Source organism: Falco punctatus, assembly GCF_963210335.1.
Source record: "Falco punctatus genome assembly, chromosome: Z".
In the NCBI taxonomy this organism is placed as follows: Eukaryota; Metazoa; Chordata; class Aves; order Falconiformes; family Falconidae; genus Falco; species Falco punctatus.
In genome coordinates this window covers 38,085,794-38,111,225 of record NC_137586.1, presented here as the reverse complement: position 1 = coordinate 38,111,225, position 25,432 = coordinate 38,085,794, and the positions used below count along the sequence as shown (strand labels likewise).

Here is a 25,432-nt window from a genome sequence, read left to right as displayed (position 1 = left end):
GTCTTTGTTTCTACTGCTAACGATCTGTCAGCATTTCCACTCACAGTGCCTTTGACTCATCTGTCATCATCTGTTCTGCGATGAAGCCTAACATAGAGGCTCTCGCCAAAAGATGTGTGCATTGTTTGATAGGGTAAAATGACATTTGGCTACTTCTGAGTTATCAGGGAATCCTAAATGTACTTCTGAGGATAAATTTGCTCCTAATAGAGGAAATGAATACAATTTTCTTAAAAGGTGCTCCATGGTGCAGTCACAAAATGGCTTTCTTTGTTTACAGAAAACTTGCAAGCTCCATATTTTTACATGTATCTCTGTGCTGTTTGGAAAAAAAGAATCCAGCATAAAAAGACTATCACTAGTTCAAGAATTATAGTTTCTATTACTGTAGATGCTCTTTAGCCAACTTTATTTCGTCAAAACTTTTTTCTCCCTTCTAAATGCACATAATCCTTAGATTTATTCCATTTGCATAAACTGGCTCATTTCAAGTGATATAAATGAATGTCTTCAGTTGAGGCTTTATGATTTACAGCCAAAGGCTGCTGCAGAGAAGCAGCAGCTTGTCTGTCTTAGCAATCACCAGCCAGCAGCAGTCAAGTTTTCTGTTTCTATCACAACTCTGCTCCTTCAGAGGCAGAGAAGTAAACCAGTCTTCCTGGTCACTCTGATGAGGTTTTTTAGCAAGGCTCACTGGTGTTCTCTCTGACTCCGGGGAAAATGTCCCCATATGCAGGGCGTAGTAGACACCATGTGCTCAAGGACTGCATTACTCATACCTAAACAAGCTCTGAGAAGTAAATTGGGAACTGATTCAGCTCTTGCTGCAGGCAAGGGAGAACTTGGCATGGCTGTGCTGGGTACACAGCGGTGCTCAGTGCTGACCGTGGACTGTGGGGTGGCTGAATCCCAAGACTAATGACCTCTGCCCAGAGGCTACTGACCCTCATGAGAGGGGTGAAGTGTTTGGGTGGTACTTGCTGTTGCTGCTAGTAGGGTCTGACTCTGATGACCCAAAAGCGTATTTCACTCATAGTCCTTTTTGTCAACCAATGTCTGCTTAATAACCATATGTGTTTTAAATTCCTGAAGTAGACCAATACTGCGAATGCAAATGTCATCTCGGATTTAATGTTTTAAGATGGTGTGGTTTAGTATTTTTAAGTGTCTCCAAAGTCTCATAGCAGGTGATGCAGTATCAGAGTTACATACAGAAATTACTCACAAATCTACACTGGCTACTCAAGGTTTAACTTCTACTAGCTGTCCTGCTAGTGTTCCTGGGCAATATATATTTTATTTTATCAATGAATAGGAGCTTTCTTGCAGACAGAAAAAAAGGCAAAATCCAGAGGGCTGATCTTTTTTGTCAAATCTATTATCAGGTAAAAAAATCAGGTTTTACCTGATAATAGATTTGACAAAATAGATTTGAATTGATTTGACAAAACAGATGTGAATTGATCTATTATCAGGCAAAAACATGGTTAGTATTACTGAAGAAATTATTTGTACTAACACAAAAATCATAAATTGACATAAACACGACTGGAAGCTCAATGAAAGTAATTTTTAAAGTATTTTTTTAGCACCTGGAACAACTCTCCAATGAAGAAAGGCTGAGTTGGGGTTGTTCAGCCTGGAGACAAGAAAGATCCAGGGTGACGTTATTGTGACCTTTTAATATATAAAGATGCTTATAAGAAAGATGGAGAGAGACTTTTTACCAAGGCCTATAGTGACAAGGCAAGTGGCAATAGTTTAAATGCAAAGAGGGTAGATTTAAATTGGACATAACAAAGACAATTTTTATGGTGAGGGTGGTGAGACACTGGAACAGGTTGCCCAGAAAAGTTGTGGATGCCCCATCCCTGGAAGTGTTCAAGGTCAGGTTGGATAGAACTTTAAGCAACCTGATCTAGTAAGATCTCCCTGCCCATGTCAGGAAGGTTGGATTAGATGAGCTTTAAAGGTCTCTTCCAATCCAGACCATTCTATGCTTCTATGACTGTATGTTACAGAGGACCTTCAGTTTCTCATTGTGCATCTTTGTAGCTGCCACTTTTAAGACAAGTCTGTTGGGCAGCTTTCTGACCTTGAAATCCCCTGGTGTTATGGTAAGAGTAAGAACTCAATCTTTTACCATCCCTGATAAATAGCTGCATTTAAGGCAATTCTGTGGCGAGGGAGGACCAAGTTTGCTGTTTCCTTTGTCTTTAAGTAGAAGTATTTAGGGATTGGTTCCTGGGATAAAATACAAAAATACAAGTAATGTGCTTAATCTAAAAAGCATGAGGGAGTTGGTTTTACAAGCAAGAATGAAAAAGAATGTTCTTGCATGCTTTTGCTATTCACTTGTGAAACAGTTATGTGTTTCAGAAATAACATCCAGTTATCACAAATTGTTGGTCATAGGTTGACACAAAAAGGGAATATGGCTCAAACAAGATGAATTCTCGTTCAAGATCAACGCTCTCTTAGTTATGACATGACAAAACAAAATTAAATCATGTGTCATCGTAAACATTTCTCCTTTTTCGTCCCTTAATTTCCTTTAGACAATTGTCTTTCCTGGTTGAAGCATTTTGATATACTAGGTAAACGACAGAAACTTGAAGTAATATAGAATTAGAGCTTTATTTTTGTAAATAAAATGTCAAATTTGAAAGAAATATTGGTGTAGGTCAGTTTGAGGTATTTATAATATGAGAGTAACTCAGGAGTCTCACCTCTTCTAGTCTTGCTAAGAAACATTTAAAAAAAACACAATATAAGGGGTGTTTTAGGCACCTGTTTTGTCAGTCTCATTTTGGGTGAGACTGGATCAAGATCCTAAACTAGCATAAATGAACAAGTCATCATCATTTACATATCAAACAGCTGAATCTAGTTTAGGAAAGCTGCAAATTTCTCATTTGGCAAACAGAAGCTATTACCATTTCTCTCCTTCTGATTTAGTATTTGATATGTCTATATAAAATATTTATATTTCCAACACTGCTTTCACAGTATAGAAAATTAAAGGCCAAAAATATAGTAGGTAGAAAATATTCTGCAATGGTTTTTTGTCAGATGAGTAAAATAGCAAGGGAGGCTTAGCATCTAAGCTACTGGTGAGACATCTTGACGGCAGGCAATGAAACTGTGCCTAACAAATCAAGTTTAGCTGCACTGAGGCGAGGGAAGTGCTGTGCTTTCAGTGTATGGGCCCAGTTTTCCTGGACTCTGCATGATTCTGTCTTATGATTTATCAACACCAGTCGTTCATAATTCTCTTAGTCAAGTCAAGTGGGATGTACATGCTGCCTTTAGATTTTGGGGTAGCTTTACATACTTTTTTGTATATAAATGAGAAAGTTATTGAATTTTCAATAGCAATTTCAGACAAAAACAAAGGGATTATGGAAAAGTTGGGGAAGTCTATCCAGCAGCTGAGCAGACCTTGATTTCTTAGTACACTAATAGAGGAATTACTCCAGGGAAAAACAAATGTACTTTAGCCCTAAGTAATGTTATTTCCTTTAATGATAAGAAGAGTAAAGAGATCAGCTAAAACTCACTATTTACTTTGTGTTGCAGGAGACAAGTTTTTCTCTGAACATTGTCCTGTTTCTGTAAAGCTATGTGTGTGCCTGTGATTTTGCAGAAATAGGAATAGAACAGTTTTCATTGCTTCATGAGTAGAGAGAGGATTCAAGTCGAGTTCTGCCCGTGGACACCTTGATCACAAGAAGACCATTGTTTTCAACCCTTCAGCTCAACAAGAGCAACAGTCTGCTCCATAGTCACCAGCTTACATTGCACCAACCTCACATTCCTATTCTGTCTCTGAAAGGAAAATACCTTCTTACAAAACAGCCCTATACACCTTCTAACATGCCCAGTGATTCCTAGCAACAACCAAGCCCTGTAGCAATTCACAGCAGTGATAATGTAGAGAATGTAAGTGGGTATGTGCAAGGTCCTGGGGCATTTCGCACTTGCCATCAGCTTATCTCACTCTGCAACCATCACTACCTTTCAAATATTGCTTTTCCATCTGGGTTAGCAGAAGAGAGCTCAGTACCATTACCATACAAATCTGTGGTAGTTCCAGATGTTTCCCAGAAGACATTTATGGCCCCATGTGGACACTGAGGTCATTTTTAACCTCTGGGAGAGGCACCCTGGCATACTAGCGTATACACGGATGAAGGGGCACAATTTGAAGGCAGTAGGGAAAAAAATCTACTTTCTTCTCTGAGATACATACAACCAACTACTTCTGTTAACTATGTCATTGTTTCCCAAATTGCTATTATTTAGTCTTTGAAAATTATGGGCCTCTGCTGGTACCTGCATCAGCTAACAAACCCACTAGATCAAGGGCTTTGAAGTGCTAACATTGCAGACAGCGAAATGTCAGCTGCCTGGAAGCTTCCCATGTGGAAGGATTTAGGAGCACCCCTGACTGTCAGGAAATTTTTATTTTGGTGAGAAGGCCTTTCAAGGAAAAAATGTATTTCTGTTTCAGCTGTGGGGAAAAAAAAAAAAAAAAAAAACAAATCAGCAGGTGCAGGATTTCTCACTCCCATCTCTCTTCTCATGCAAGATAGTTTAAGCATTGAATCATGGACAATTGACACAACCACATAACCCTGGGTGGTAATTTTTCCTCTTGGATGAAATTTGAACATGATCCTGTCTTCCAAGTAATTTTTAAGGTAGGAAAGATAGAAAGTTCACTCTCTAGATGCATATTTTAGTGTGCATATTAGGGAAAAAAATATACAGGGTGAGGTGGCCTAAAAGCCACTTAAGTTTCCACCAGAAGGTCACCACGTGGTGGTGGCTATGTTAGATGCTCTTCTGCCTGTATTACTGTGTGAGAAAAGGTGAGCTGAGGAGAAATCTGGCTCTTTGTGGGTTGAACACACAGCATCTCGCAACTGGGCATCCTGAGTGCTAACCAATCCAAGCTGCTATCTGTGAGGAACTAAAAATGCATTTTCCATGGTTAGCTCAAAAGATTTTTCCATTCATGAAAATTTAATCCCTCACTGTTTAAATGTAGCATTATACAGAGTAACTGTGTACTGTAAGAGACCATGTGAGTTAACTCTCTTGCTCCTCCCACTGTTCTTCAGAGCAGACAGAATTATTATTTATTAAAATTTTAAATATCAGAGCAATGCATGCTGTGTAAGAGCAGACAAATGACTTCCCAGACAAATATTCTTTCATCAGCATATGCAGTTTTTGCAAGGTGACTTCTAAGACCAAGGAGATTTCCATCACAGGAACCATCTTTCTTCACAGTGAAGTTTCTCCATCTAAGCTTTCCTTGCCCTTTTTTCTGGTTGCCTCCACCCACATGTAAAAATAGGACATCTCTTTCCCTGTCCGTTTGTTTGTGTAACACATGAAAGAGAATTCAGAAGGCTGAAGGAGAGCTGAATTAAATTATTTGTATATATATACTCATAGTGTTTCATTTCTGAAGACAGTACCTGCCTCATTTGGCAAAAGAGTTGTGTTAAGTTCTCTCCAAATGAACATTTCCATGCTATGTGCCCTTCAGTTTGGGGCTGAAGGAGAAGGAGATGGGAAGAGAACCAGTTCATGACAGAGTCGTTACGCCTTGCAGTATTTTCCATTGAGGAACCCTCTTCAGCTGGCAGTTTCAGACAGCATTAGATACTGCCATATTTGGAAGATGATCCTTAAGCACTGATTATTTTTATGCTTTGAACTGTTATTTGTTTGACAAGGTTGGGGTTTTTTTGGATAGAGTCCTTTGAATTCTGGTTTGGCAATGGATAGAGGCTGCTTTTTCAAACCCTCTACAAAGTGCAGTTGGAAAGACTTACACCATGCCTTGTCGCATTACTGATTAAAATAACACTATGTTTTTCTGAGGGCTTTCTGGTAGCACGCTCTGTGGTAGCTAGCAAAACTGGGTTTTTAATATTTGTGATCGAAACTCCTCCCTCTGGAAGCTTTTTTCTTTCACCTTCTCCTGTCAGAAATTTACCAAGAGCACCAATTCATCTAAGTAAAACACCATGGCTAGTAGCTCTTCTAATTCATCAAAATCCATTTGCAAGCTTCTGTTTTGATTGGAACAGCAACCAAAAGCATACAACTGAATCAGTAAGTGAAACCTTTAGCCTTTGTGAACTGCTGGAACTCTTGAAACACATACATCAAGTTAAGTACTCTTGAAATTAGAAAAAAGTGAAAGATACAGAATTGGCACAAGTCTGTTGTAAATACTTACCTTCTAGGTGTTGGGCATTTGAAAATTCAATTTTTTTGTATCCTTAAAAAGATGATGTTTTAAAGCCTTCTGCTTGAGTAGAAGGCATTCAGGCATTAAAATTAAATTACTAGGCATTGAGTTTCTTGCAAGGGGACCATTATTGGCTCAGCATGGCATGAAAAGCAGATGGAGGTGAGGGTGAAACATCCAGGAATGAGCATTGACAAAGTGCTAATCTCCAGGCATGGATGCTTAGTACCACAGTGTGTGCAGTGTGTGCAGTAGGTAATATCAAGAGGTCAACAGCACTGTTAACAGCTCTTTCCAGCACTAACTTCATCTGCAGATCTACAAAGGAGATAGAGGAAGGAGCTTTTCTGACATAGATGTGGCATGGGAACCAGATTGTCTTTTGGGCCCTGGCCTTCAAATACCATTGCTTTTCACCTTCATCACACAGACAGCTTTAGGGTGTTGTTGGATCTAGCTGGCTGGCTGTCCAGTGGCAACCATATTGCATACAGAAATAGGAGAGCATCCACGTGCTGCTTATACTCATGGAATTTAAGAGCACACAGCAGTTACAATAGACAGTCTGTTCCTTCTTAAACTTATTGTCTCTATTACCTTCAGTGTTTATGTACCTGCATGTGTTTGGTATTTGAGTAACAGAAATAAACCTCCTCTGGTTCCTTACACTTTTTGACAGTATGTCATACAAGAGGACTGGGCACGTGGACAAAGGGTAATCAGAGGCAACTGTACTTCCTGGTGTTCTGCAGTTCTGGTCCATGCTTGTCATGTTATTCATGGCAGTGTTATTCATGATGGTATTTGCTGCTTCTGTAATAAAGCAGTGAACAGATTCAGTGAATGAATTAGATATAGTCATTATTATTTCTGTCAAGGACATTTTTGAGCTTTCTGCGAAAGCAAGGAAAAAGTAGAAAAGAAGCAGCTCCTGTTAGGGTATGAGCCTCTGGAATCAGTCTGTGATGAAAAACAAGGTTTTATGCTGTAATTGCAGCCATTCTTTTTGTACCTTGCAGTGAGCCACCTCTATGGATTTGGACTGATGGATGCTGAAGCAATGGTGATAGAAGCAGAAAAGTGGACAACGGTCCCTCCACAGCATGTGTGTGTGGAGAACACGGATCGGCAAATCAAGTAATACTCGCTGCCAAAACTCTTGCTGACATAAACTTATGGAGAGAAATTGGGTATAATTTACCCCTCCCTTGCACTGTGTGTAATGTGTCATGTTGAAAACTATACTGGGGATCTCTGCCACCTTCACAGATGCCACATCATTTGCCTGTAAACATTGCTTCCCTGTAGCGCTTGGAAAAAGGCCCTAGTGTAAAAGGCACCCCAGAAGTTGAAAGTGTAAAACAACTAGGCTGGATAATGATTGATTCTGGTGTAGATCATGCACCCAAAGAAGAATGTTTGGTTGAGTGCACTGCAGTCACTTTTGTAAGATGAGTACCAGTCCAGTATCTAAGAAGCAAATACTCTTTCATTAAAATACTTCATGATATCACCTCCTTCAAACAGTTTCAGGAGAGTCTCTAGCTCAGATGCAAAGACTAAACTGGTTTCTGCTTGCTAGGATAGGGTCTGTGTAGAACCAGGTTTAAGACCAAAGTTCTGTGTGTGCACTCTGGACACAGAGACAGCATCAGTTATAAGGCACACTTGCAAAGCATTAGGATTATTGTTTGATAAATATGCCTGACAGCCTCGATCCATAACTGGCATAGTCTGCAAGGATGTCGTGCCAGTTTAAACTGGCTGAGTTAGATGCCATTTGGTACAGTTAACATGCAATACTTGCTATTACGTAAGCAAGGACCATGGCTATGCCAGGCATTTCCTGGGGCTTAACAACCAGCTGTGATCCCATGACAATCCCAACAATTCTCAGCTGGCCACTAATCCGCAAAAATGCTCTGTCCCAAAGGCTTATTCCTATTACAGGTTTTTCAGTGTCCTCTTTTAGCATGTGTACACGCTTAACAGAAAGCCAGGTAGTTCCCATTAGCTGCAGCAAGATAATTACCATGATGATAGTTTCAGCTCAGAAGTGCTAAAACAGTTATAGCTACTGACTTCTCAGAAACAATCGTCCAACACCGTCATTCACTACTAAGCAAAAAAGATGCAGTTGTCTTATTTTACAGAACAAGCAAGAAATGCTGATGTTGTTTTATATGCTTGTTATAGGACAATACGACCTGACAGCATTGTCCGTTCAATTTACAAAGCTACTGGCTGTTCAGATAATCCTAACCACCATGTGATCTACTTGGAGCATGTTGTTGTACGCATCACTATTACTCACCCTCGACGTGGAGACTTGGCAATTTACCTAACCTCTCCTTCTGGAACTAGGTCACAGCTCTTGGCCAACAGGTATAGTATGACAACGCAACTTCACAGTCCACTCAGCATGCACAGCCTGCACTGAAATTGCAGCATCAGCAAAGAACAGTCAAGCTGTTACAGTAGGTTTGCTGGCAGACACAGACTAATTATTTTTTCTGAGAGAGATGGGGATAGTGAAGCACAAATGAACTTCAGTATCTTTGCCTTTATCAGTAGAAGACTAGGCTGTAAAGCTGGTGAAGGACATCATCTCCAAAACAAATATTATCCAATTTCAATAGTCTTGTGTGTCTCATCAAGTATTAGATGCTGGAAAATGTGAAGAAATAATAATAGGCTTAGCGTTACACAAAGAAGTTGAATGGAAGTGTGTTTCTACATACTATTGGCACTTATTTTTCATTTTTCTCCTTTCTTATCCTTTGTTCACTAGTAATAAAAATCTGACAGAAGAGTAGCTCTCTACTTCTATTTTCTTTAAGCTTTGTGAATATGGTTATGACTCCCAATATTACCAATTTCCATATCCTTTTTTTCCCCTTGCATATTGAAGTAGTATGCTCAACCCATCAAATGCTCCTAGCAGAACAATGCTGAGAAGTTGCACTAGTACTTTTAAATTAAAGGGTCCGTTTTTAAACAGTCTCCTCAGTTTTTTAGAAGTCAGCAGTTTCCTTCATCCCAGAGATCTGTGATGGATACTTGCTTGTCCAGCCCCTCTAACAACAACCACTAAGAAATAGCAGTCCTTTTTCTCATCCCATCACCTCTGTGTTAGGTTCTTGGAGAAACTGTGACACAGCATCAAATTGCCTTTTCCCAAACTGGGCTCACACAAGTATCACTTTATCCAACGCAGCGTTTCCAATATTAGTACAATTTCAGTCCCTGGATATGAGATGAATCATTAGTATTTATCCTCAGCAAACTGAAAGACGTCCCAGTGATATTTCTATTTCTCTGGTCTCCTAGCAGAAATTTTCATGGAAGAAAACACTGGCAGTCCTTCCCAAATAAATCTTGCTAGATCATTGATCAAGAGCACTGACTCCTACCAAGGATGGTTAAAGTACTAAGAAATCCCAGAAATCTTCCCAAACTCTACCCCATTTCCAAATGTGCAAATAAGTTACTATAAGAAATGCTTCTATACTTCTCCAGCGGGCTAGAAATCTTACTATGGGACCATAGTATGATAGGAAATTATTTTTCCTTGGTGACTAGCAGATTTAGATGACTGTCATTTGGCTGTATGCAAAACATGGCTCCCACACCATACTAATTGATGTTATATATCTCAGAAACAGCAAAAGCTGCCATGTGTTGAAACCTATATTGTGAGGGCTCTTCTGCCATCACATTCACATCTTCAAAAAAGTTTATATCCCCAGTCCTGCTCTCCAGGACTTTAATGAATCGGGAGTGGCCTGATTTCCAGACTGCTTCATCATCCACATTCCCCTAGTCAGATTTGCTGATACAGTGACTATCTCACCTGGAGACTTGTGTGTCTTCCTGTCCCTCAGTGGCAGGACTTCTCTTTCCTCTTGAAAGGAAGGACCTGGTTTGGAGACAAGCGGAGCTCAAACGGACTTGGTTCTGATTGAAGTGTGAATTCACGTTTCCATTAGAGATTAGGTTCATTTAAAAGAAAAGGTCTACTGAAAATACTCTTCAAGCTGTAGACATTAATTCACCCAATGGAGAGAAAGTTGTCCTGGAATTCTGGGGCCCTCTAGAATATCTCCTGTGTTTCATTATGAGTGTTCTCAGTGTCTTGCTGATAAAGCCCATGGGCACACACATCTGTGGATCTCCCTGCTATGCTGAAGAAAGACTTTGTCCTCTGCTGACCATTGCAGAGGCAGACTTCTTCCCTCTAAGTGGTTATGAAACAGGCTTTTGTTTTTCTGTTTAAAGAAATTCTTCTTTAGTTTTCTATTCCATTTTCATACAGCAGTGCTTCCATGCATCAGAATGAAAAAAATTAAAAGTCCTCCAACTAGGTATCCAAAGAAAACAATCTTGTGTAAACCCAGTGGTCTTAACACAGCTAACTTTTGGCTCTAGGCTTTCATGTCTTGCAGCTGACTCACAGCAAGTGGGAGATAAAGACATTCCAGTATTCACAGTTCAGCTCTGGTGATGACTGGTATGTGGAATATGTACAAAGTTTAATTCAGTCAGTCTCTTCGTAACCCCTGCACCTTAGAAAATAATTATTTTCTGTACCTGTGGTAGAGAGAGAGAATGCAAATATATGTATTAAAATCAGGTGATGTTCAGCTGTTTCTTATCCTATGCTATCAGAAGGCTAACCAGGAAACAAAGAAACCTGAAAGGCCTTTTAATGTTTTGCCACTTTCCAAAACCCAAATTATTCATGACAGATTGAATACTCACAGTCACACCAAAATTCCCTTCCCGTGCAAGCTTCAGAGATACACTGACTTGTTCATCACGTTTGGCTGAAACAAGCAACTCTGGGCTACTAATATTAAGGAATAAAGGTATGTTGCAGACTCTAGGTCTGAAATATCTGGAGTCTTCCCAAGCCCGCCCTTAGGGTAAAATGATAGGTATGGGCACAGTACTTTTCAAAATGGTATTTCAAGGCTTGTTTTATTTGGTCTTGCTGGAAGAAGTCTTCCAGTTTAGTGGTCTTACAGTTAGTAGTATAGTGAGTGTTGTTGAGTTTATGTTTTAGTATCATGTTATGAAATAAAACTTAAGAGTAGGAGTGTTTCTATTCACTAACATGAGAATTTAGTTATGAGGCATTTGATTTTTAAAGTATTATTGAGGAGGGCATCAGAATAAATGCATTCAAGTACAAGTAGCATGAAGGATGCATTGGCAGTAAGCGGTCTGGGGGGTGGGGTTTATAGGTAAAGGTCCCAGACGCTGTTGTATGTTGCTACTACCTGACTGAGATGCTTTTCTCAGATGTACAAGACCTTTTAATGCACACGCACATGATTAATAGCAGCAATACCAGCTGTTTCTACTGAACCCAGGGAAAACCTCATTGCTTTACTGTTACTCATCTGGGTTTAATTTGAAACAGTTTGCTGGTAAAATGTCTTAAAGTGCAAAAGGTATATTTTACATATGTGCGCTTCTCCACCAATTCTGGAAGAAGAGTCACTGTGTAGTTTCTGGTGCATTGACATGTAGGTCCCTCAAGGCAGTATCTGGCCTTTTTTCTGCATATTTTATCCTTAATGTTGGCATCACTTAAAATGACTTCAGTAAGAAAACTTGTTAGTCAGAGTCAGTGTGGATTCCTTTGCAGGCATTTGGTGGATTACACTGTCACTGGCTTGAGCCTCGTGCATTCTTCAAAAACTGCATTACAGGGAACATCTGCTTTGTTGTTTGGAAAGTACTAAACATGATTACATTGGATGTACTGCAGCAGAGGAAAATACAGGCTTGGAAAGTGCTGGCTGGTGTGAGGGTGAGGCCACAATAAAGTCCAGAGGGGAACAGTATCCCCTTTCTAAAAACAATAGGCCATTGGATCTGGCAGCATGGGTTTCTGAGTGCTTTTGAGACATACCAAGGTCAGTTCTAACAAACATTCAGTATAGGAGTTATGGACAAGAAGCTAAATACAAAGAGGATAAAAGAAGCAAACTTGGGGCTCGTTTATCTCCCACTGAAGTCATGGCTTGTTTAATCCTTGCCCTTTAAATTTAAAGCAGCTGCTGCCATTCGAACTGCGTAACTGAAATTCTTTAGCCACGTGGTGGCAAGTTTCCAGGCCACTAGCTTCCTATGCTTATATGCCACTGATATTAATAATACCTCTGTTTAGTAACAAAGGGAAGTATTTTCATGACCATCTTTTTCCTATCATGAAACTTCAGATAATCAATGTTTTAACAATACCCTCCTCTTAGATCAAACCCAAGTTATTCTCACCTAATCTTACTTCCTAGTTTGCTTCATAAAAAGTCTTGGTGAATCAGTAGAGGAAACGTTTTTCTCATAGAAGCGCATTTTGATTTCCGGACCAGGCTATCTTACATTTTTATTGCAGTTTACACATTACACTCTAATGAACAAAACCAACATTTCCTGTATCCAAATATGATGAAAAGGATAGGGCCAGCTGTCATGCTGAACCTCACACACTAACTGAAAAGGACTTTGTGGTGGTATTATTAAGTCCAGGATGACCAAACAGCAATCCTCTGCTTGTGCTATGTCTACAGGATGAAGCAGTTCTCAGAAAATTATCTCTCCCAACTCATACTTGCAATGTTTTATTTCATTCAGGTTGTCTATATCTATTTTCTTTCTCTTTCTCTCTTTTTTTTTTTTTTTTTTTTTTTTTTTTCCCAGGGAATGTGAATAGACATCCCACTACCTTTCTACTAACCATTCTTTGAACTGTAATTGCAATGTCAATACATTTTAAAATTATTTTTTGTTGTTGTTGTACCCTGGCAGTACTAGTTGTAGATAGGCTGAGGAGCTCTGGGGATACTACAGACACAACATCAATTTTTTAAAAAAAAACAACTTTTTATTTTCATTATCAAAGAGGAGAAAAAATATTGTTGATTTGCACACCTCTGCAGAAAGGGCTAATGGGATTTATATACAAAAGAGTAAATGAATGCATGTAAGTGACACTATCTTCCACGTAACTCTAAAATTGATCCTGGAACTTGCTCAAAGAATAATGTGGGGGAAAATGAAGTGCAGCGTATCTGAGATTTAGTGTGACACATGCCTTTGCTGACTGAGACTAGTAAAGAATGCATCAGGGATCTGCAGAGTAGGCATGTATTAGCTTTAGAATTTAATATCTCAAGTTCAGTTTTAGTGGAAAATTTGAACCCATCATTGAAAGTTTGACCTAATTTTCCAGTTGAAGCAGGAGTAAAGACAAGTGGCTAAGGACATATGTAGGATCCAGCTAAATATCTCTGCTTCCAAGGTCTGTATTGAACTGAACAGAAAAGAGAGGAGCTGTTTAAGAGAGGTGGAAGAAGAATGCCTAGAATTTCTACTTCCTGCAGATACACTTGCCCCAGCTACTGTAGTAAGAATGAATGAATCTTTTCCCAGCTTTATGAAAATTAACCCAGCCTCAATCTTCCTATAACACTTACTACATTGAGTTTCACTTGGAATAAACTGGATTGTGTGATAGACAGTCAGGGTCCCCTATTGCCCTTGGCCTAATCAGGTGTCCATTTTCAAATGCAGGATAAGGTAGGAGAAGTCTGTATATGTATGGCAACAGGTTCATTCATGCTCTTGCATTAAGATTTCTGCCTGGAGTGAAGTTTCTGCAGGTTTACTGCAAATTCAATAGGAAAACACATGCAGCTTTTAAGACAGCTGTAAGTATCAGTCATGCAACTAGTTGACCAGTGTGGTGTATGAAGCTCAGCAGTCTGACATGTCTATAGGTCATGATGGAGCATTTCATGTGGATATGTGTAGTCCCAGGGAACAAGCTCTCCATATTTAAAGGTGGTGGTTACTGTACTATCCATTATTTCAAGCTGGCGAGCACTGTACCCCATTGTTCATGCTACTCTTCTCCAAACAGCTTTATCACAACAGCTCAGAAATCCCCATTGCTTCATATAATTAACTGTGATAACCAGATGTAAAATGGAAATTTAAAATAAAAAAGATGTGTATGCATACCTTTTAAATACATTGTCTTTAGATCCACACACAGAAGTTTTAAGTGATCTTCCCTGACACATGCAGATGAGAAAGCTGCTAATTTTCCCCATTTCCATGGATGGAGATATGAAAGCTTACAGTTTCAGCCATAGAATATTTTGGGTAAAGGTGGTTTTATATACCTATGATAAAGTCATAAGAGATTTTTGTCTCTTCCTACCAAAATTACTTAAAAGGTTGATGCAATATTAAATGGGAAATACGAAACCAATTTAAAATTCCAAAACATGACAAATAAACAACCTTAAACAAAAAACACCGTGAGAAATATTGAACTAACTACAGAAAAATAAACAGCAACTTCCATTTCTATGTATGTGAATGGAAGCCCAGTGAATACAGAATTTACAATTGTACAGTACTTACACAATACTATATTATTTAGTTGCCACAATGGCAAAGAGAACTTTTGCTGCCTTGACAGATTGACAGTGTGTTCAGAAAGTAATACATTTGTTATCAGCAAAACATGGCATGATAAATTGACTAACTGTCAGAAATAACCTACCTAATGATTTCAATTGAACATACTTACATGCAGACATGGGGTAATAACTGCATAATAATTTCTACTCTTTCAGTAAATGATGTGTGCCATGTGTTTGTGGGATGTGCTGTATTCAAATAACTGATTTAGCAGTGACATGAAACAGGACAATTCTGCCGGCAGAATATATACGCACACACATAGAGGCACAAAACGTCATGAGAAGAAAATCTCACCCAATAATCAGTGACAATAAACCCTAATTCAAAATATATTTCTATATTTTAATTTTATCTAAATAATATAAAACTAATAAAACAGAGTATTATTACAGACATTCATTTAAAATGGAAAAAGTTTGCATAAATGAGAGCGTGAAAACCAGCTTTAGGCTGAGCACTATAAAGTGCACCAGGCATGCAGGTCCATGCAGGTCCTGTTGCAGTAAGTGTGGATATGCAGTACCTGACCCTGTGCCTTTGACTGACCAAAGTTTTCAGCAATAAGCATGGCATTTTATTGACATCCTGTATGGCAGTTTTTGTGAGAAGTTGACACATACATTGCTACGAAAGTATCCTGCTTTCCCAGTGTTTACTGAACTTCACAACCTTTTTAGACTAAAGCTTGAATTAGCTTAGAAATTGATACTAAAGAATCATGTGAGTGCAAAATATAGTATTTTTGTAGTCTAATACTAGATTTTTCTCAATTTTATGGAAAAGGGTTTTAAATGTATTGGATTTTCTACTGTAGAGATCTTGTTTTATGAAAAATATTCAAGCATAGCTATTACCAGTGGAATTTTCACAATAAAGTCCAAATTAAAATAGTGATAAAACATATATACATATATATCTATGTGTATATATACATATATAAAAATTTATATGTACTTACATGGATGTATCTGTATAGAAATATAGATACATGCTTGCATGTGGATGTGTATATATATATGTATTTTTTAAAGCTGAGCTGTGCCATTTTATTGGAGGCAACAGTCTTGATCAGAGTGCACCTCCCATCAATGGCTTTGGGGTACCTGGCAACACGCTGTGAGCACTGAATAAAAGCGAAAATTTTCTTGTGTCTTCCCAAAATCTCACTAATAAATTACAGTTTTAGATAATAAAATCTCTGGTCAGTCCTACTTCCCCTTCCCTCATGGGATCAGCATCACATTACAGCCTCTGAACTGGGCCCCCATGTTAGAAATTACCATAATCCAGGCCTAAACTCCAACCTCTTCACTTATAACCTAGGTAATTAAATTATCGTAATGTTGTTGGCTAGATTAAACCATTAGATGCCATTAGTGTCTCAGTTTCACCTAAACCCAATTCTTCCAAGTGTTTGAAGAGCGTGATACCTTGGTCGTTTGGGCTTTAAGACCAATGTTTCAGTTACATTTATGTCCTCACAAGAGGTCACACATATTGAATTGCTAATATTGTCTCAGTCACTTAATACTTTTTATTGTTCTTAAACCCCTTTTAAGTATTCTGATCCAAAGCCAAAAATAAATATTACAGCAATTTTCCAACTTAAGAGTTGTTTCTATTTACATCACTCTGTTAAAGCAAGGGATATGCTGTATTGTATGCACTTTTCCCAAGACACATGAATCCTATTAAACAGGTTTAGCAATTACTATTGTTTCTTAAAATGCATTCTATTTCCTTACTCTTTAACGTTATGACAAGTGATGACAAGTAAGGAATCTTTTCCATGAAAACGATAAGGAACTGTTGAGCGTACTTGAAATATGTGTGCGAAAACCATCATGAGTGGCATTATGTAAAGACACAGATGAATGAACTGGCTAATTAGTATGTCATTCAAGACATTGCAGACTGGGAGGCTTAGCTCCTCAAATAAAATGTCATTATTTTTTTAATCATTATTTAAAATGTATTAATTTTTAAATAAAGTAATAAGTAAAAACTAATAAATAAGACATTAATATTAAACATTATTAAAATAATGTCATGATTTTATTTAGGCTATTTGATCATTCCATGGAAGGATTCAAAAACTGGGAGTTTATGACTACTCATTGCTGGAGTGAAAAAGCAGCAGGTGACTGGATCTTGGAAATCTGTGACACTCCATCTCAGCTGAGAAATTTCAAGACTCCAGGTATGACTGTAACCTTTATTTGGGCTTGCAGTTGCTAATACTGCCTTGATTGATTTCTATCTTTTATTTACAGTTGGAACATCTCACTGGTTTTAGTGTGAAGAGCTGTGAAGAGCATTATTCTTAATTTCAGTTTTCAATACACTCTTCATTTTTCCATTGCTTTAAGATATGTGGTTCTCTTTTACTCTGAACTTACTTCTGGTTTCCATAGGGAATTTCATCTCGGGGTAAACTGCCCTCTTTCTTGCAGTCACATGTGTTGCTTCACAGTAGGAAAAAAGGCTTTGGCAATTCAGAGCTACACCATACCAGACATGAATTCTTCAAGCAGAGACAGACCCCTGTACCATCTGACAGGTTGCCAACAGTCGGTGCTTTAAAGAAAGCCAAATCTTTCCTAGATGCAGTTTTCAAGGACAAAGCTACAAAACGGCATGAAACTGCATGTACCACCTTTGAAAGAAGTTTATTATCTCCATATTCAGGCATCTGTTTTCTTGGATGTTGAATATAGATTTATCATACAGGTCTTCAATATGTTAGAGGAGCCCAGAGTTACTCTGCTTTGCTGATATTGCCTGTGATTTTCATGGCTGATACAGGGCTCATATTTTCTTGGCCTATATCAGCTAAATAGGGCCCAGAGATTTATTTACATGTTGGTTTTCTTTGCTTTGTATTTTTTGTCCTAACCATATGAAAAAGTGGCATTTGTCAGTGCTTACACAACTAGAAAGTCCCACCATACAAGACAAAGAAATTCACAGCTTGCTACCACTGGTAAGTTGCATCGTGCTCCCGTGTGTATGGGCAGACCTGGCATTTGCCCACTTACAAACTGTGCTCCTAGTAAGAATTTTTAAGGCTACAGACATTCTTCTGCTTTTAATTCCCACTGCCAGTTTCATTCACATATTTCAGTATGAGCACCTTGAAAGAAATGGAGATTGAGAGAAGTGCTTTCAAAGACATTTACAGGAGTACATGCTTATTTCTATTTGCTGGTTGTGAGAAATGAGTATATACTTGCCTTTGGTCTTACTGAAAATTAAAACCTTAAAAACCATTTTGAAATAGATATATTATACACAGACAAAAATACCACTGTTTATGCATGGACACTGCGTGTAGTCTTTCCTTTGGAGTCTCACATCAAAATAGGTAGAAACCATTTAATAAAAATAATCAAAGGTGAAATATCAGATAAACAAATAATCTAGATTAAAACATGTTAGAGAGGCGAATACTACTGATGTATTGGAAATCATTTATCACTAAATTTAAATTAACACTCTATTTGGACAGCATGTCAGAATTCAATAATATTACATTGAAAGTGACAAATCTAGTTGACTGCTGCTTTCTGATAGATAACAAATAATTATAAGAATTCTGGTATGAAATATATTTAGGATTACAATGACATTTGCCATAGAATTATTTTATAATTCAGTGAAATAAAAGATAGATTCCATCTCAGGCAGCTAAGTAAACTTGCAGTAAAAGTTTTCTAACTGATTTGCTAAAAATCAGTTCTGAATTTGGAGACATAGATGTTAACTTAAAGTACTTGAAGCTATAAAAATATATCTTTGTAAACTTAACAGCAGGGGATTTTTAAGTATGTTTGTTCCTGAATTAATAGGTTATTGGAAGTCATTAAAACTATTCAAATGAGCCTCACTAAGTACTTTTATTGTTTCTACTACATGAAAAAGCACAAAGAAACATTGACTAAAATGCAAACTGAAGTGCTTAAGAATTTGATAGAGGGGAGGTATTACACAACAACTAAGTAATTTAATGACATTACCAAAAAAACAGTCAGTATTTTTCAACTCCATCTTGTACTTGTTATTCCTGACACAGCAAAGAGTATCTCTGGCTTGAAGGACAATTTCAGGTAGCTCCTCACCTGCGATTGTACCGGAACTCCGTGGTTCTTCCAACAGCCAAGAAGCAGAGCCATAGTGCAATATGTTTCAGCTATTACCCTCTTCTCTCTCCCCTGGCACAATCCCTGTACTAAAGCCTAGAAAAGAGGTAGCATGGAGCCATTTTGCAAACTGTTCACACAGGCTATTCTCCAGACATCCTTAACAACACTTCTATGTCACCAGGACAGTCTGAAAGTGACCAGCTACATTTCCAGCTTTACATGTAAAGCTTGTTCCTGCACACTCCTCTTTTACATACATAGTTGTACAGATCTTACTGATTTATTGATTTCAATACTTTATATATACACACTTCTCAGTGCTACAGTAGTTAGTATCATATGACTGATTTCTTTTGCTCCTAGAGGACTAAAGCCTGAAGATCCAGCTCTGGAAGAAAAGGGCAGTAAGGCCAGGGGATGTAGGGAAAGTAGACCTGCACAGTCAGGGGTTCTGGAAGAAGGTGACACACTGAAGATGTCCTGCTGGAAAGCTTACTCTTTACCTTCTTTTAACCACAATGTGAAACAGTAGTTGAGACTGGTTAGGTTTTTACAGATATTTGGCTTTGAAAAGATGCAGTCTGATTGTGAATTTGGATCCTGGTTCATTGTATACTGTTTTATAATATATGTCCCTCAACTTTCTAGAGCAGCACTTGCCCTGTGGTGGAAGCTGTCCAGTAGTACTTCTGGTCGGAAAGATTTGGAAGTGCCTGCCAGGTGTTAGGTGCACAAACTCAGCTGGGCATTTTGGGGTTAGCCTCCGCACTGAACAGAATGTGAAGTAAACAAAAGGTGCTTACACACAGTTCATGGTGCCTCAAGTTTATCACCATAGCCTGCAGTTTATCACACTGATATCACCATTATGCCTGTTCCATGTTGTGTGCGTTTATTTAGCTATTGAAAGGTCTTATAATTAAAAGCTGCAGTTTTCCTGTAATCAAATTGAGAACAAAGAGCCAGCATGTCATCATATTGCTGCATTGGCAAGGTAATGCCACATCTGTTGCCTGTAAAGTAATGCAGGGTCCAGTTCATAAAAGCAGTGCATGTGATTTCTGCATTTAATTCTGTAGAGATTATGGAGGTGGACATGTGCTTGCTGTGAAACAATGTGATATGCCCTTTCTCCTATACATACAATATGGGACCTTTGTTGCATACTAAATACAAGCAGGGTAAAGGATTAGTCTAGCCAAACTAAATGATGGAATTGGCCAAAAATGGGGAAAGAAAGATTTTGGCTTAAACATGCACACTTTGTTTATCCATTATAAAAGTGTATGTGTGTATGTATATATACTTAGTTATTGAAATATTTTCATTGTGCAAATTAAACCTGCCTTGAGGCAGACTTCATTTATTTGCTGGCAAGTCACATGAATTTCCCCTCTCTTTATTTAGTGAACCATTCTTAAAAGGAAACTAAACACCCGAGAGACCCTGTGTTATCCCTCTCACTGCCCCTTGGCATTGGGTCTACATTCAAAGGACCAATCCCTCGTGCAGTAATGTTAGTACAAGCCCTTCCATGTGCATATAGCCCAGACAGAATACACTGTCTGAGGATCATCTTTACCTGTGGTTAATTTTAGTGGGTCTTTGCAAATAGCTTTTTTGAGTATTCAGTGTTTTTACCAGTGTTCTGGAAGTATGAAATCAGCCCTTGGGAAGTTTAATGATCTTTGAAGCAGTAATGACTAGGATGAAAAGATCTGAATAGCTTAGCAAAACACACATTTTTTGATTGCATCCAGTACATTATGGTTCCTATGGTATTGAAATGGGTTAAAAAACAAGGACAGAAACTACAAGTGGAGAAGCTGTAGCTTTGAAAAAGATGTAGAGATGACTGCATATCTGGTTAAAAATGAGCTCCCTATGTGACTTCTTTCCTAAAAAGTGCCTTTTAGGACCCACATGAATCACTCTAAAGAACACTGAGATATAACTTGATCCTCACGTGTCTATACAGGAAGAAAATATGTAATTTGGGTCCTTTTAATCTCATCAAGACTAAAGAGCTACATAGCTGTGTGCTAGAGGTAGGAAAAGACAAATTGAAAATAAGGTGCATGCAGTTTTACACCCAAGGTAATTAGCTAGTAGTTTGGCAGCAGGTGTGGTAGACTTTTCATCAGTTAATTTTTTTAATCAGGATTGAATGTCTCTTTAGAATTAATGCCTTGCTTTAACTGTGAAAAGTCATGTGATGCAGTCTCTTGCCCGAAGCTGCTTCTCAAAAACCGAGTATAGAGCAGAGAAAGTTTCATATGAAGTGTAGAAATTTCTGTCCCAGAAAGATTAAATTGGCTTGGCAAGAGACAGAGAGATAACAGAGTTTCCCATCTTTAACCCCATTATAAACCATTTAAAAGAACTGGGTGATCATCTGTCAGGTTTTCTTATTGTTGCTTACTGCTTAGAAGGATGAAGGTAAAAGCAGAGATATAATGTATTGTCTTGGTCATGTCAATGAAGAAAACCAGATGACACTGGGAAAGATAAAGAAAATTGCTTTCAAGGTCAAAGTAATTTGCTTGCATGTGTTGAAAAAGCCCAAGTGAACAACATGAAAGCTCAAATTATTGAGTATTGTTAAAATGAAAGAAGAGGAAGATTGGCTGAATTTAATTTTACATTAAGTATACTAAGTGATTTTCTTAAAAAGAGACATACCTGGATTACATTTCCCTTTAAATAATAGTTCTAAAGGAAGACTATTTTAACCGCAGAACTGCCTCCAAAACAGGATCTTTCAAATTCAAAAAATAAATACTCTCGGCTCCTCTCCTCTGTTTCCTTTCTCTTCTGATGAGAATTTGACATTTAGAACTAGCTAGCCCAACACAGATAAATATAATCAAGAGACTAGGGTAAGACCAAACTTACTTTACATTTTTCAAGCAAGGATGTGGTTTTTTATGCATCATTACTTCGTTATTTCAGGCCTGAGACCTTTTGCCCTTTCACAAAAATTTATTCACTCGGTAGTATAGACAGAAAGGTGAGGACTGAAAGTTCACATTTCGTGTCATGACAGCCTGAACTGGTGACTTGATATACATTTATCTCTTTATTCTTCCACAAAATAAATTGCCAAAAAGTCTGATAATGCTTCAGGCAGGCAAACAATTTTTTCTTTCTTCACTCAAGTACTAAGAAGATAAAATATTAGTGATGAACACAAACAATGCAGTGATACATCTGCCAAATAACTAGGGCAAATAAATAAATCATGCTGGTTTGGGAGGGGACCCTGATATTCTACCATGGGGATTTGAAAATAAGTTTTTTCATGTTCATCGTGATGTGTCCTATAAGCCAATGAGAAGTATTCTCTAAGTCAGGGGTGCTCAAACTACGGCCCGCGGGCCGGATATGGCCCCCAGGCTCCTCAATCCGGCCCCCGGTATTTACAGACACCCCCGCCCCCCTCCCCCGCCGGGGGTTGGGGGGGGAAACCAAGCAGCCGCAGATGGCTGCCTGCCACTGCATCCGCGCGCCGGCCCCCTGGTTAAAAAGTTTGAGGACCCCTGCTCTAAGTACTAAACAAAATGTAACCACTTTCTTAAGTCAGAATTCTAAATACAGCTAGTTAGCTAAAAGATCTCAAATAATAATTAATGGATAATTAATGTTCTGAGGGAAAGTGAAACGTAGAGCAAAAACTCCTTGTGGAGTTTGGATTTTCCAAATAACTGTATGACCAAAGGTTTTGTTGTTTATTTTTCATATTGAGTTCAGCCCATGACACAAACTAGACCAACAAGAGGCTGAAGTGCTATGAAAATACTGTGTAAAGATCTGATTGAAGAAAGTATGCTTTCTCAGTTCATAGTAAAGCAACAATTGTACTATCTATATTAAACTGAAGACACTTGAAAAGAAATTTTTTCATACCAACTGACAAATTCATCTTTGTAGGTGTAAGTGTTTATAGGACACATAAAATAGAAATGGGTTCTAAAACTAGATTTTAAATACTTAACTTCTAGGCAAATTGAAAGAGTGGTCCTTAGTACTGTACGGAACATCGATCCAGCCTTACTCACCAAGAAATGATTTTCCAAAAGTGGAAAGAGTACGCTCTAGTCCCATTGAAGACCCTACAGAAGACTATGGAACAGATGACTATTCAGGTGCGTACATTCATTTACTCTGCACATTCACCAAACATGTAATAGGCTGAAGCAGTGACCTGAGACTCTACATATGTAAAATGTTCAGTGAAGTGGATTCTTAACTTCTTGTTTCATAATTCAAAGTTAGATATTTTCATTTCATCTTATAAGTTTGTAAGCATAGTGTTATATATTTTAAAGCTACACTTAATATACTATGAAGAATGCACTGCTTTTCACATAAGTATATAAAAATATGTATACACACATGAGCACACATATTTGTATATGAAGAACATTATCTTCTACATCTGTGTTGTTTCTCACTGATCCCTATAGAAGTTTTCCAAACTTAACATTAGACCTTAACAGATACAGATTTTTGGCACTACAAAACAAGTCAGGTTGGCAGTTTCCTACATGTAACCCTGCATAAGGAGCATTGTGTAGATGATTAGAGCTGATGAATTTCAAGCGTAGCTCTGGCAAGCAAACAGCAGGACAAAGCTCAATGCAGAAATTTCTGTTATGGCAGTCTCCTGCCACAGCATGTCAGACCCCCAGTCCCTATTACAGATTGAGAGCTGCTGAACATCTTGTTTTGGTAGGTGATGAAACACTAACATCTCTACTGGAAATGTCACTAACTCCTTGAGTTTTCTATGAAACAAACTCACTTTTGTTAGGAGAAATTTCAACGTGACTAGCAAAATCCACACATTTCATTCATGAGAAAGCAGCAATCGTAAATGTTATAACTTCACTGCCTGGCTCTGTTCACCTACATAAAGGCAGAAATGGATGGTTCCCTCCTCCCATAGTGGGAAGGACTATTTTGAAAACTGTAACTATTTGAAAACTGTAAACATAGAATCATATAATATCTCATGTTGGAGGGGAGCCGAGGCCTTTGCAGCATGTAGCAGCGCAGAACAAAATGCATCTGGGCCCTGCTGGCTCGTTCAGTTGGGTTGTGGTAGCCACTTGGACCAGTTGTTACCCAGCTGGTAACCAGAGTAGCCAGTGATCATGTTGTTCATCGTTTATAGTGACCTGCTTGTTGTAAGCGATTTTGCCAATAATTCCTTTTTATGAATTACAGAAGCTTATACATATTTCTGAATAAGATTCATAATGATCTGTTACTCATCAGGAAACCATCTGTTTGCATCCAGAAATAGTTTCTCTTCAATAGATTCCATAGAGGATGCCACATTTGCTGAAAATCATAAACCACAGTGAAAAAATACTGAGACCAGTATTTGCAAGGTCTTCAGGTACTAAAAAATATTTTTGATGGAGCCAAATTACTATTTGGAATTCAAATCAAACAAGGAAACAGAATAATTGCCTTCTGCATTTAATTACTGTGTTTTAAGGGGTGCTAAGTACTAAACAAGAAGTTTTATCCCTTCCCACCCCCCATATTCTCATTTTATTACAGGTCCCTGCAATGCAGAATGCAGTAAAGTAGGGTGTGATGGGCCAGGACCAGATCATTGTACTGACTGTCTGCACTACTACTACAAATCTAAGAACAACACACGGTAAGACCAAGAGAAAAAATCTTTACTTCATAGATTTCTTAGTGTATATCTTAACTTCCTTTCCTCTTCTCTTTGCTGCAGTCATGGATAATTCATTTTCCACTGAATTTGACAGATTTTCTTGGGAGTTAAAAAAAAATACCACCTAGCTAATCAATTTAAAGTACAGCCTTCAAATACCCTTCTCTGATTATTTCCCCATCTCTTTATTATTTTTTTCTAAAGTAGATATATAGATATAGACAGATATAAATAGATATATGTATGTAACTGTGATAGCTACTACAGCTTCTGTGATTGAGTTTGAACATGATAGGAAGAAATGTAGATGGTCAAAAATGATACTGTATGACTGCCTGACAAGGCATTTGCCAGTGATGTAGCATTTGCTGTAGGGAAATAAATGGAAGAAAAGAGGCAGCTTGATGCAATGCTTTGGAGGGTTACATCTTAGTAAACACATGATCATTAGAAAAGCAGCAACGCTGAAAAATACTTCTGCTTTGCAGTCATGATCCAGGAATGTGGTGGCAGGTTATTTCATTAACGACTCTGCCTTCTCTTCCCTGCTGTCTGCAGGATCTGTGTTTCGACCTGCCCACCTGGTCACTACAATGCAGACAAGAAACGCTGTAAAAAATGCTCACCCAATTGTGAAACCTGTGTTGGAGGCCATAGTGACCAGTGCATGACCTGTAAATCTGGCTACTACCTGAATGAAGTAACCAATAGCTGTATTACCAACTGCCCTGATGGGTTTTACCTGGATAAGAGTTAGTATTTCTTGTTGTTTCTTTATTGTGGGCTACAGAGTTTGATCTGGGGAGGTTGCTGAAATGCTTG

At 38.2% G+C, this 25,432-nt stretch overlaps 1 protein-coding gene across 2 annotated transcripts in view; it reads left to right on the top strand.

Moving 5' to 3' along the window:
- Positions 1–25,432, top strand: part of PCSK5 (proprotein convertase subtilisin/kexin type 5) — a 197,585-nt gene that overhangs the window by 151,517 nt on the left and 20,636 nt on the right. For both annotated transcript variants that reach the window (XM_080372918.1, XM_080372917.1), the window contains exons 11-16: positions 7,291–7,408; positions 8,468–8,656; positions 16,837–16,973; positions 22,917–23,060; positions 24,487–24,589; positions 25,169–25,362. In XM_080372918.1, coding sequence (XP_080229044.1) covers positions 7,291–7,408; positions 8,468–8,656; positions 16,837–16,973; positions 22,917–23,060; positions 24,487–24,589; positions 25,169–25,362 — 885 coding nt within the window. The remainder of the gene's footprint in view (positions 1–7,290; positions 7,409–8,467; positions 8,657–16,836; positions 16,974–22,916; positions 23,061–24,486; positions 24,590–25,168; positions 25,363–25,432) is intronic.